Source organism: Miniopterus natalensis, chromosome 13 (genome assembly GCF_054644295.1).
Source record: "Miniopterus natalensis isolate mMinNat1 chromosome 13, mMinNat1.hap1, whole genome shotgun sequence".
Taxonomy (NCBI): Eukaryota; Metazoa; Chordata; class Mammalia; order Chiroptera; family Miniopteridae; genus Miniopterus; species Miniopterus natalensis.
Window position 1 is genome coordinate 25,921,800 of NC_142093.1, and position 14,479 is coordinate 25,936,278.

Sequence of the window (14,479 nt, forward strand, 5' to 3'; positions counted from 1 at the left end):
GTGGAATAACAAGAAATATTTTGATATTGGGGGCTAATAAGGTGAATTATGTTATTTATAACATAAGTTAGCAATTTAAGAGGATAAAATGGTTTGGGAACTTATAATTTGTTTAGAGTTAGAATTTAGTTGCAATCAGAAATACACATTTTTGTACAAATGAAACTCAGTTGTGCTCATCACTACATATTCATCCAGAATTTATTAAAATTTAACAGGTACACACTACCCGTAGCAGTTACCTGAGTTTTGTCCAGGTGGACACTGATAATTTCACTTTATCATTGTAGACTCAGAAACTGTGCTCAACTTCTTTCAAATGCCCAGATCAAGTTGAACTGAAAACCTATGTGATGTTCCTAAGTCTAGGAGTAACTTAAAGGTCCCAAAGAAGACATTGTCCTGTCACAGAATAGATACCCCTTAGACACCCACAAATTCTGGAACCAAATAGTTCTAATCCTCCTTCCTTAATTACTCTCTCAGCTTTAGTCACTAAGCTTGTTAACTAAATATGATAAACAAATACCCCACCACAAAGAGCAAGAAAATTTTTGGTGCTATTTTGGAATTTGTAACCACCTCTGTTTTTGGGTCCATCTTCTCTCCTGCCTGGAATGGGTTCCTTGTTACCAATACATGCCCAAATATCCCATCTAGGCCAGGCTCAGACATTACTTCTTTCTAGCACTAAACATATCTCTTCTCTCTACTTCGTGTCTCTTCCAGTTCTTGCATTTATATTTTGACCTATGTAATCTTTTATTTCCCACAACATTCATATTTCACTAACTGGTTTGTCTTTCCTCCCAAGTTATACCTTAAACTCTTGGGGACAAAGACAGTGATTTTTGCTTCCCTGTGTTTCCAACTCGGTTTTACACTCCACAGGACAACCGTAAAGTGGATAGGTCTTAGGGAACGCTCGTTGATGAACTGAAGGAGTAGTTGAGGCTTTGGCCTCTGTTAGGGCACCCGGTAAAAGGTAGATGTTAATGTGTGAAAGAAATGGATAGTTCTAAGACCTGGGTTAGCTCTTTCAAATGATTTATCCACTTTCCGACGCTTCCTTTCCATTTCTAGTTGCTTATTTTTACTTAATGTTTTCTAATTCAGGATGAAATGAATATTTGAGAAAAATATCTTCAATCAGAAAGTTTAAAAAAAACTATTTTATACCAAAATAAACATAATTTAAGATATATGCGACTTGATTGAGCAAAAGAGGAAATGAAGCACAGGATTTATGAGTGAATAAGGGTGTGTCAATATTTTAAAATACATTTAGAAGGATAAGAGAAAAAGTAAAGGTTTCAAATCTGGTTAATATTATTTTCCTCAGTTGAGTTCAGAGTATTTTTCCAATGCACCAATGTTAGAATTATATCAAGCATAGTATCAGTGCTCAAAATACATTTATTGGCAGGATAGTACCATTCTTATAAGCATATTTGACAGAACAATTATCCTAATTTGGAAGTACAATAGTGGGACTTTTTCTATTAAATTTTTTTCCCCTGAGCTAAAAGAAACTAAATCTGGACAGTTACATCAATGGTTAAAAGAGTATTATTATGAGAAAGTAAATAAAGGGCAGCTATACTGCAATGAAAGCATGTCTTATTTAGATACAAAGAGGTTCCTCCTTATAGGTTCATTAAATAGATTTTCCCCCTCCAAAATGTCAACATCCTCAAGATCAGAGGTTCTGAATCCTCAGTAAATGGACCATAAGAATGTTGAAGCACAGCTCTTAAAAATCATACCCATAAATTTGAGTGTATATGCAGATATGTGTATATTTTACTAAAGATAAAAAGTCCTACTTTAACAGATCCTTATCAAGGCAGAGATTCAAAAGAGGTTAAGAAAAATGTACCTAATTAATGTTTAAAACTGAAAACATTACATAATTGTTGTACTCATATAGGGTCTGAACATCAGTGTGTGCAATTTTAACTTTTTTTTTGCTATTCTGCTACCTCTTGAAGACGCTGTCATTGTTTTCTAGAAGTAAAGTGTCATTTAATATCAGCTTATTCCTGAGATTTCAAGGTAAGAAAAGTAGGTAGACAATTGACAAAAGAAAATAATATGATAATTTTACAATAAGCCTTGTTTCAAATGTTGAAGACGATAAACACTAAGGTTTCCTTCTCATAGTACAATTTTTTAAAGTGCATAATCATACACAAAAATACTATTTGTGATTTTTATTGCCATAAAAATATATAATTTTTTCTGGGCAATTTAATGAAAAGCTCTTGAGAAAATAAGAGGTCAGAGTGTTTGAGAAAGTATTAAGAGAAAGTCTCATCATTGAGTTGGGAACACGACTTATTTTCCATCAAACTCAGGCAATTATAAATTGCATGATATAAAATATATACTTTTGGATAATAAACTATAAAAGCATTGTTATAAAACTATAAGCCTATCAAACTGAACCAAACACTTGGCAAAAGCTATGCGAAGTTTCCTAAAAGCCTAACATTCTTAAAAATATAATTTCTTTGATCTTTAATCTTTAGCTTTTTCTTAAAACCTTTTCCTACTTCACCTACTAAATACTAAATTTGGCATCTGTAGTGGCAATTCATTTTTTTTGTATCTGACATGAGTAATTTATTGTTTGGAAAGAGTAGGTAGGTTCATTAACCCAATTATCGATATCTTTGAAGAAAAGTCCTTGGAGCCAATTACTCAGTCAATATTTTTGACTGTGCTTAAAATTTAAGCTACTGCTATTCTCTGTTTAAAATAAATATTTTTCAGGAGTGGGATCAACACATTCCTTTATTATGTTAAGAATTTAAGTCACAAACAAATTGTTCATTGGATACAAAAACAGGGAACTAAAAGATAAAGGGAAGGATCTTCTGGAAATCATGAAGAAGGATGCTATTTGTATATTACAGCAAATATAATATACTTAGCAAAATACCTTGAACATAGTGAATTAACAACTATTTCTTAATTTAATTTGATTTGTTGGTTTCTAAGTGATAGAGTCTAAGAAACTGTCACAGTAAAAAAAGGGCAAATGAATACTGGTAAAAAGCACATTTTTCATTAAATGTCAGTCTCAAAGGAAAAAGCTAGAGCTTGTTCATAAATTACACTTTTAAAATAACACAAATTTATTATTTCTTAAATGTTTCAAAATATACTTAACTGATTTTTCCAATGGGCTTTTGAATTAAGTTTAGTTTCAAATACACAGGGAACCCATAGACTGTCCTCTTACTTTACTGGGCTCCAGGTTTCTGATGGAGTTATAAAGTCACCCCATTCTGTTGACTTGGTTGCAAATCAGACTGACTTAAGCGAGAAGCACAAAGTAGTAGGAGAAATAGGGAGAGAAGAACTTTTACTCACATGTCTCTGTACCATTCACAATGGTATCCAAATAGTAGATACTCAACACATATCTAAAGAAACTATTTTTTTGTATTATTTTTGTTGTCAGCAATAAGCATTTAATAATCATTCATTTTTAGGGTAAAGAATGTGCATGTTCTGAAAATAGTAAGAAATAGCCTGCTAGGGTTGAATTGAGCTTTCAGAATTATCTATCTTATACAAAATGACTGATCTGGCACTGAAAGATCTGGCTCAAATTCTATAGGTAGAAACCTGATGGGAAGCAGGATAGGTTTAACTGACAGAATTCCTGGGATGGAACATTAAAAACATTACCATAAATACACAATAAGAATGAAACAGAAAAGGGAATTCACATTCAATCTACAAGACTTTGATTTAAAGAATGGACCCTTCAGTCTTATTGATATAATCTCCTTTACTTTTGTTGTTCTGTGAATAATAGTCTCTTGGAAAATATCTATATTATCTTTATTTTCTAGCCTGTGTAGTCTAAATGATAGCAAAGCCCACCAAACCATCAAAGGAACCTTCTCTCTCTCTTTTATTATTTTTTAAAAAAAAGAATTAGGACATTAAAATTCCTACTGTGGTTGCCTTACAGTAATGGTAAGAACTCTTTGATATTAAAAATAAAAAATCCAGGTCATTGAAAAAAATATAAGAATGAGTGAGAAGTCTGAGAATATACCATTTCTTTCCATTTCCTTGGATACAATTTCTCTGAAGCTAAGCATTTTGGGCAGATGCATTTAATATACTATTCAATAAAAAGTTCATTATGCTTCATTATTAAGAAAAGCTCCCAAAGTCTCAGAAAAGCTGAACACCACAAAAGAAGATAATTACCAACAGAACTGTCAGAGTTTTAGCCGCTAGTTCTATATAACATAGCTACAGCATTGGAGGCTTCAGATTTCTCATAGCATATAAGCTTCACTTGGAAAATTTGAATTAGTAAACATTTAACTATGCCAAATAGAAGCCAAACATTTATATATTCAACCATGCACATAAGTATATTTTGGCTAAACTCACCAGCAACAGACAATGCTTTTTAAAAAAATCCTCACCCTAGAATATGTTTTTTATTAATTTTAGAGAGAGGGGAAGGGAGAAGGGGGAGAGAAAGAGAGAGTGAAATGGATTGGTTGCCTCACCAGAAGCCCCAACAGGATCGAACCTGCAACCTAGGTATGTGTCCTGACTGGGAATCAAACCCACAACCCTTTGGTGGACTACATGACGTTCCAACCAGCTGAGCCACCTGGCCGGGGCAGCGGCAGACAATGTTTAAACATAGAATTTGAATGAGGAAACTGGATTTATTCAACAATTATTTATTAAGTACCTTACTATGTGCCAAGTACTGATTTTTATGCCTTCCGTTGGGTCTACCAAAAATTGGTAATTTATCTGAAAAAGAAGGTTCAAATATTCTGCATAGTTTATCAGTTTCCACAAGAGAGTTATATTTCCAATGTCTTAACTTCTGTAGGAGGGAAATGAGATTCTGTCAAACATTTTCCATATCTATACTTTTAACCAAGACATGGGACAAGTCTCCTATTTAGATATAGGTTTTCTCCCAAGTAGTTCTTAAGGATTTTAAAACCTGAATCCTCTAATGACTCACTCCTCTTCTAGCTACTGAAATCAACTAAGTTTCATGTGATGTCACTGAAAAATAAATATAAAGAAATAAATATATAATATTGGAAAGAGTGCCAACCTGAAAGTTGAGTGCTGTACGAAGAGTAAAATAGTAATAATTCATAATGGTCACTTAATTTGCAAATAACATTTTTAACATTAGGTCAAAAAATAATCAGTGCCTACTAAGAAGTAGTATTGATTCAAAAATTTAATAATAACAAAATAAGTATCATTTTTGTAAGAAAAAAATTATTTTTATTCCATGTGTTATTATATTTAACATTTCTTAGATAGTTCTGTGTATATATGTGTCTGTGTGGGTCAGCAGTGGTAGGCTGTGAGATGGACTAAAATATGCAGTTATGACCAGTCATGTAAGTCATAATATTTAGTTATAAAAACTGTACTCTGCTGTGTTGAAAGCTACATACAATGATCTCTCTTCCTTTTAGTTTCTGTCCCCTAGACAGCATGAAGAAAGGTGCACAGAGACAGAAGACAAGAGTCCCCAACGAGCATAGTGATCGTGGTCAAATCGATTAGCCTCACGATAGAGATCTTTGAAGTTGCTTCCCTTTTGCAAATGCTAAGTCTCTTCTCGGGCTATTCTTCTGTTCCTTCCAAATCTTTACATCCTTATTAGGACCTACTTTGTTCCCACTCCAGACCACTGTTTTCTCCTGTCTTTATACTATAATAGCAGTTACACTCTGTACTACTCATTTTGAAATTAACACAATTTATTTACATTGCTAGGTTTGCTGAATCCTTTTGGTCTTCCAGACTCAACTTTCAGCAAGCACAAACCGTCTTTGACCTCTCTATTTGTTCCTTCAGCAGATTTCCATTTCATTGATCCTCGTGCAGTCTGGTGATACACTACAGCATTCGAACACTGAATAATTAATGGTTAGGAAAAGAGAGAGAGAAACTAAAAAGTGGGTTGATGCCCCTTTTATTTAGTTGTTCCCCTGGTCTTATAATGTATTCTGCATTCATTCTCTTCATTTTCTCACACCCTATTTTAAGCCTTTGTTTTTTGACACCTGAACTGTTTAGAAGATTTCTAAGTAATTTCTGTCTCTCTCTTCCTGTTAGTCCCATTAAAATGATGCACACCTTCTTCCAAGTAAAAATCTAATCTTTCAAATTCCCACTTGTTTCTAGACCACTCACTCCAAAATGCCCTCTTCTTCCTTACAACATATTTCCCTTTTTCCTTTGTACATCTTATCCAAAAATTAGCCAAATATGAAATAATTTATGTTTTCTCACATATTATATTTTGAAGCTTGAATATTTTTTACTTATCTCTTTAACCAGATGGTAAACCTAGCATGTTCCTTTAGTATAGTACACCTCCTTTAGATATTTGTTGATTTGATGTGTTAACTTGACAGGGACAAATATTTGACCTTGTATATAACATAAAGGACATCTTTTTGGCACACTGCGGTAGAAAAAGAAAATCAAAGGTTTATTCTCAAAGTTAATTGTGATTTATATGGTGTAATCTTTAGTCTGAGCAAGTAAGATGGTGTTAGGCTTTGTGGATTAACATTATGCGAAGAAGTCTATTTTTGTTGAGAGAGAAAATTTTGCTGTATAACTGTAATTAGGGGCAAATCAGAAATTAATGATGCATTATATTCTACAGCTTTAACTGATAAGCGTCAAGAAATGGTTTCCTCAACTTTAAATGGTTTGCAAAATATTATTTCTACACTTTGCTCCATGAACAGAAAAGAACAGAAATTGGGTCTGCTCTTCAGAAAATTATTTATTTTAAAATGTAAATTGTTGAGTTACAGGAATATTTCATACACTCCAAAAGAGCATATAATCTACCTCTACTAATTAGTTTCTCTCTGAAAGCCTTCCAGGCCATTACAGACTAATACCACTGGTCAACGCTTTAGGTGCTTCTCATTAAAGGTATAGTGTCGCTACCAGATGAATTGCTTCATATAAAAGCACTTACCACAAAACCCTATAATGGAAGGTTAAGTGCTATACTTAATTACTAATTTCAACCCTTATTACCTATATTTTGCTGTGCAGGCACTTTAAAAGGAACCAAGTATAGTCTGATGGTTCCCGCTTCTCTGATTATAGAATTTGGTGGTAAAGGCTTTGGTCCAAATGTTTTTCTAATGAATAATAACAAAAAAAAATTTAAGTAAAAATAGTTATCCCACAAACCAATATAAAAGAGATCTGCTAGACATTTCTATTGAACTCATACATAAAATCACTTTGTTCTGAAAACTTTAATCTAGATGACACTTTTAGCTGCATACTCAGCCCTCATGGAGCTGTTGCAGACGAAGCTCCAAGAGAAAAGGGTGTTTGACATTTCCGTGGCTTATTTCCTACCTCAGCATCATGCTGAAATGCACAGAGCAGATGATTAATAAAATACCTGATGGCAACGATGGTGACTCCCGTGAGCTCTTTACATACTGATCATTAACTTTTTATATGTATATATTCAAAACCCTGGCAGGTGCTCTAATTTCCATGATGGCAGACTGTGTCTTACCCTTGCTTGCATCCTTCAGAATGACTGCAACTCTGCTCACTCTAGGTTTGTTAATATTTTCTAAAATACCTTTCGAAGAAAGAGCTAAATACAAAAGGTTGCACTTGAAATATCTATTTCCAAAGATTGGCTCCTTATTATCATGATATTGCTGGCTTCTAATTTTTAAATATATTTTATATTGTTTTTATACTAAGCACCCATTTAATGGATAAGTAAGACATTATCTGTTAAACAAATATTAGCCTAGGTATAATATACAAATATTTGTTGACTTAATCACTACTGCCCAATCTTAATGACTAGTATTCAAATTGGATATTAGCATGCCACAAAAAGACAGGGTCTATAACTTTTTTGAACTATAGCTAGTACACAGTATCTGGTCTACTTAATCACATAAGCTACAGTAAAAGTGAGGTATGGGAAATTTTAGAACCATAAAATATTTACCCATGTGCACTAATGCATTAGAAAACTAGGTTCTGATGATCTGTGCTTGGGAAAGGCCAACCATACTTCCCTTTTAGAGATGCATCATGAATATTAATATAATAAAGCCCTAGTAGAGACACTTTCAACTCAGTTTAATTCAGACTATCTTAAACTAACCTAACAGTGGGACTCCCTCTCTCCCCCCACAGGTCATCATTAACATTCTCTAGAACAGCATTCTTAAAGACACCAGTTTGGAAAATATAGAAAGAGTAAAAAAGTTTCTAAATTAAGTTTAAAGCATTAACTGGTAAAACAAAGCTACGGTTCAAGAAGCAACTGTTGCTGTGTAATAATAATAATAAAATTTATCATTTTACATGTTCAGGTCCACTATTCACAGTTAACACATTCCAGGAGCAGGGCCTAGAATTTACCCTACTTTATATTTGTTATGGAGTCCAGTGCCATGACTACCTCTCAGTAAAGAGGTATTGATCAATCCGTATTGTAGGAAATTCACCAATTTACTTTTCTATAATTCCACTGAGGCTGTAGTTATTATTTAAAAACAAAACATTTCTACTAGGATTTCAGTAAATGCAATAAGGGATTACCAGGGGCTGTGGAACAGTGTGTGCAGATTTAGTTACTTTCCTCCAGATCTTTCATTCCTTCATCTTATTATAGATGGCAACAGAAGGTATACATTCTCATCATTATAGTGTAAAATTGGGGTAATTCCCCAGAATATCAATTCAGCAAATGTTCACTGAGTGCCTACTATCTGCAAGTACTATAACAGGCAGTTGTTATTAATGTGCTTGCTTCTAAATTTTGTCATAGAGCAGTTTTTTATTACATTTAATTGAACAAATATTTGGAGAGCACCAAGTTTATAAAATAGGTTATAAATGAGGTTTGAAGATATAAAATTTTATAAGTCAGCAAAGGTTCAGAAGGGTGTCACAGACATTTGATTCCATAATTGTGAGTCAGTAGTAAAGAAAATGGATCTTTATTTAGTAAGTTAGTTATTTCCTCAAATTATTTCTTCCAAGAATAAGACAGTTGTGATAGAGGAGTTTATAGATACATTTTGGTACTTGCTATTGTACAAAATGAAAATTTCTTTTTACACTCTTTCTTTATACTGTGCTATAAATCTACTGTCAAAATACAGTTGTATCTAAAAGAGGAGCAGAGAGAAATGAGACTGATGCTTTCAATAATCTCCTTTGTAAATTCCAGTAAAATTTATTCTTTCAATTTGTACTTTACTTTAAAATAAAATGTTATTTTAATTGAGAATATATACAACCATGAGTAACACAGATTTACATTTCAAACCTACTGCCTTTGTTTCAGTAACCCAATGCTCACAAAGCTCATTAGCTATAAACACGATCTTTTTTCTTTTTCTCTACAGTAGCTTCACATTCATTTCAGGGGCTTGAAATGAGTAACGTTAGTGTCAGAATCCTCGTGAAACCCCATGGTTATTTGACAGGGAAAACAGACTTCATTTATTTTCATGTTCTTATAACTGCTGATTGACGGTACTATAAATAGTTCCTTTACTGTTTCTCTGGTTGTCCCTGGGCCCTCTTCACCTCTCACGAGTTTCAGTTACACACCACCGCCAAAGGGATCATCTGGTTCGGTTTCCTCTCAGGGAACAGGGTTGTAACAGTCCCTCCCTCAGCTTTCAATGTTAACTCTGTTACTTTTGACAAAGCCTTTCCTTTGTTCAAATGCAAGGATCTGGTAAAAAGAGCTTTGACATGGTGAGCCTTTGATGTGTGCATTTTTCTGGTTTCACTGATGTCCTGCAATTTGCAAAAGATACCGTGTGCCTTCAAGTTCCTCTATAAAATGCCATTTTTACACCGTATCAAGAACAGTTTAGGAAGCAGCACATTCACATGACTCTAAAGCCCGATCAATACTTGATGGTCTCTCAGAAAACCCACAACTGGGTGAAACGAACGCAAAACAGTGCTTTGTTTTCCGCAAAATCTGCCCCGACACACACGCACCGGCTTACCTGCGGGGTAGCGCTCGATCACGGGCCAGCTGTCCACCTGCAGCGTGGCGTTGCCGCCGCTCCTCGTGAAGCGGACCACGTGGTATTTCCCATCGTTAATGATTGCATTGGACTCCTCAATGGCGATGTCGTCTGTCCCAACATTAAATTTAACTCCAATTTTTCCTTGGTGCTGGAAGAGAGGGGGAAACAGTTGTATAGAGATGCACTGATTCACCAGCACTTGGTAAGAATCACACGCGGGATGTTGATCAAGAACATGCTGCGGACAACAGCTGCCCTCCTCGGATTTTCCTTCTGAAAGACTCATGTGGCGGAAGAAAACTTCTTGACATTTGGATAAAGCTGAAGAATCTCTTTCATGGATAACTGAGATTCCAAAGGACACACTTTCAAGAAAAGTGCGCGGCCTCCTTCCCAGAGGCGGCCACAGACAAGGTTCACAGCCGCCTGTGTGAAGGGACATCCCTGCGTGCCCTGGGCCATGGCTCCTTTAGTCCACGAGAAAAATGAGGCTTGGCGTTCTCCCTTTTAACAACTGGTGAAATCAGAGCCATGAAGTCTGTTTAGAGACAACTGACAAATGCTCACAGTACAGAAAATCATTCTAAAGGGAATGGGCACACAGACAAGCATTTAATGAGCGCAGTTCCCCAGTCATCATTCACACACACGCAAATCGCCCAATGCTAAGAGCCTGAAATGTACTCAATTTCTTTATTTTATAGATGATGAAGCTATGACACAGAAAGGTGCGATGACTTGTTCAAGGTCATATGACGTAATGGATGGGTGCTAGAATTAGAATTCGGCTCCCTTGCTGTTAGTTTCTATGTGAGCTGAGATATGGCTACCTGTTATTAACCCGCTCTCTGAATTATGCAAAGCAGCATTCCAAATTGTTCCAAGAGCAGAGTCTGTTGTTGTTAACTTCAGAATCGCATAATACAAAGTGGCAAAGAGCAACAGGTGCCCGTGTCCTCTGCTTCTGAGAAACATTCTCTAACAGTAGGGCTGTCACCTCTATCAGGAGCTCGGGCAATTTCTAAAGCATGTGGATTTTCCCTTAATCAGTAGCACCTCAGGCCCTTGTCCGTGTACATAACCTCAAACTGTCTGTAGCTCACCTTTTGTCAAAGCTCAGTTGAGAGGAACTACATGCGGGGACAGGAGTTTAAAGGACATATGCTCCATCCATTTCTGTAGAAAGTTATAATCAGAATATTGAAAACCTGAATAATTGGACCACATCATTTAGACCTTTTGCCAGATTCTCATCATTGAGCGAAGCAGCAAGAGTGTGGTATCAGTTTATATTGAGAGTTATTATAAGAAAATCCTGTCTAAAATTGCATTAAGTAAGGGGAAGTATTTGAAGATGTTATTTGGGACAGTGTTCATTGTCGCCTTCATGCACATGTCCTAAAGATTTCTAATTTTCTTTTTCCTGGTTCTAATTGCCCACAAAATACCTTTTTCTTATAATAAATTAGCATGGTTTTTAATTTTTAAAAGTTTTGATTTGTTTGAGGCGTGGCAGACAATATGACTTAAACTCATATTTCCTTTTTTACTTCAGTTATTAGGAAACTCAAAGTCCAAATGAGTAGGGCAATTTTACAAGCTGTGTAGACTTCTGGTATAGTGTTGTCCCCTGGACTTATTTTTATTTTCTACCATATTTATCATAATCCTTACTTTAAAATATATGCATTGTAAAGCATTTCAGTTTGTGTAGAATGATTCAGGTGATAAACAAACAAACAAAAAACACAACAGTGAGATTCCAATAAAACTTAAATTTTCTCCAAGGGTCTGTGAGACTTTTTCCCCCCACATCTTATTTTTGTGAGCATTCATTAGTTCCTCATTCTGATAGAATTCCTGATCATTCATTTTCGGTAAATTATTTAATGTGGTATATATATTTTAACACATGATATAACTTTCCAGGAAAATTAAGAACCTCTTTTAAGAAGTTTGTTGTTATCTTTACTTAACAAACACCTTTATAGTGTTCTAAGTACTAACTCTAATACTACCTCATATTAGCCCCATGAGAAAGGTACTATTTTATCTCCATTTGACAGACAAGGAAACTGAAGCACAGACTGATTAAGTAACCTGGCTAAGGTCACACAGATAGAAGAAGAAAGCTGTGAATCGAACCAGGCAGTCTGGCTCTAGAATTTTTGCTCCTAATCATTACACTAGACTGAATTTTGGGAACATTGGCTCAGCCTAACTACAGTGAGCAGATTTACTAACTCTAGATGTTCTTTACTACTTGTTTTATCTTTCCTGCTACAGTAGGGACACCATAGGATCTTGCATCATGCCTTGCAGATTATACATATGTATCCATCAATGTGTATTTATAATAATTTTACAGAGGAGGACAGTAAGTAACTAATATTTGGATGTAATAGGATGTTAAAATAAAATGGTGGTTTTTTTTGGTCTCAGTTTCAGCTGCCATCTTGAGATGATAATAAATAAAAAAACAACAGATTGCTACTTTCATTTTACAAAATGAGGTAAAAGACTGACTAAGCCAGACCTGCAAAAGAAAGCACTGAAAATGGTTTTCAGGACCCTAAATTTGAGATCTATTTCCAGCCCATTAAAGAGAAAAGAAAGGCCAAGAGGAGATTGATAATTAGAAGGGGACTCTGGAGGAGGATTGGGATGTGATAGGATTTGCATGTATGTCCAAGGTGGAAGGTAGAATTTCAGAAAGTTTGGTTCTTGTTTCCTGGAATTTGGTGCCAGTGGTTGGCTCTTGCCTGAGAAATATTCCAGGGGAAAGACTGTGACTGGGTGATGAACTGATGGCAGAGCAAAGATATTACTGCAGCAGGGGCCACTTGTGGATGAGTTTGTTAGAACACGGGACATGTGAGCACTGACACTGGGGGATGGGTTAGAAAGCCAGCACAGAATTGTGTTGTATCCAAGACAGCCAATGGGGTGAAGGGCGATGAGTGGTGAAGACCACTCAACTGAAAGAACCCGGAGTTGCAGTAACAGGTGCGTGGTGAGTGAGGTGGAAATTCTAAATGGCCATCTGAAGGGGGAGCATCTACCCTTCTCAAGGGAATTGCAGGTAAAAAAAAGTCCAATGATGTAGTTCAGAGCACTAAAGAGCCCACCAAAATGCCCCCCAAAAGTACTCCTCAGAGTCAGTATAAAGCATAGGCTAAGCCCAGCTAGATGGCTACTATTGTATTAGCCAAGTAAGACCATTTTTCTTCTGTTTCATCCCTGGAGGAGACAGGGAGGGGGAAGAGAAATGAATGTCACGGGAACAAGAAGAGAAACAACGCTGTTCCCTCACCCAGTGCAAGTGGCAGCTCCAAGTCAGCCCAAGCAGGGCTTAGGGACTGGCTTTAACTGAAGTCATATTTATTATTACAAAGGAGTGAACTGAAGTTACTTCTTATATCTAAGAGAAAACAGATGACATTTTTTACTATCCAAGAGTGATCAAAGTAGTGTTGAAACTTTCCCTGGACTTCACTGGGGTCAGGAAGAAATATTCCATAGAACATATTTAGATTCCTGTTGTATCCTAGGAATCAGATCTTTCAACATAAAGTTGAAAAACAATAGTCACCCATTGTTTTAGGGCCTCTTCTATTACAGACATGTTTCTTCTCCCAGAATAGACTGAAAGAAATTCTTAAAGTTTCCTACTTGTTCAGGTAAGGAGGCTATAATAGTCTATTTTTCTCAGAGTTCTAATCCTTAAGGAGATTCAAGTTCTGTGAAGAGAAGCATTATAATACTAAAGGTCCAAAATGCACCAAACTAAAAAAGTGCCTTTACCTTATCCCTAGATTTTCTGCAATATGAAATGCAAAATGCTTATTTTCTAGGACACAGAAATCCCTAGATTTCACAGAATGCCTTTCTTGCAACACAGTAAAACAAACTATTAAGAGACAATGAGGGTTGGTAATGCTTGGGAATCTTCTGACTTTGAAATGATGGTCATCTTCCTCTGAATATGTTAATTTGGTCCTTGAACTTGCAACATCTTTGATATCTCATGAATTCAAACTCCAGCATCAGCTAGAACAGAACTGCATACAACACAACAACAGACTCTACTCTAATTAAGACATTATTACCTCACCCAGATTGCATCACATCCTTGCAAAACAATTTAATCATAAATGGTAGCCACGGGGTAAATTTTTCCCCGAAAACAAATACATTAAACATGCATAGAAAACACAAAATATTAATATCAATCATATTTAGCACCTAAATTTATGATTCCATTCAGAAATTGTAAATATTCTCAAAACACATCCCTCCCATGTTGATAGAATAGAAAGCCATTTCAATTATATAAACAATAAAACTTGCTAAAGATTCTTACCAATGGATAATTACAATTTAAAAGAATT

General features: G+C 35.4%; 1 protein-coding gene across 13 annotated transcripts in view; it reads right to left on the reverse strand.

The window, feature by feature from the left end:
- NRXN1 (neurexin 1) overlaps positions 1–14,479 on the reverse strand; it is a 916,310-nt gene that overhangs the window by 133,371 nt on the left and 768,460 nt on the right. For all 13 annotated transcript variants that reach the window (XM_087823555.1, XM_087823549.1, XM_087823546.1 and 10 more), the window contains one exon: positions 10,065–10,236. In XM_087823555.1, coding sequence (XP_087679681.1) covers positions 10,065–10,236 — 172 coding nt within the window. The remainder of the gene's footprint in view (positions 1–10,064; positions 10,237–14,479) is intronic.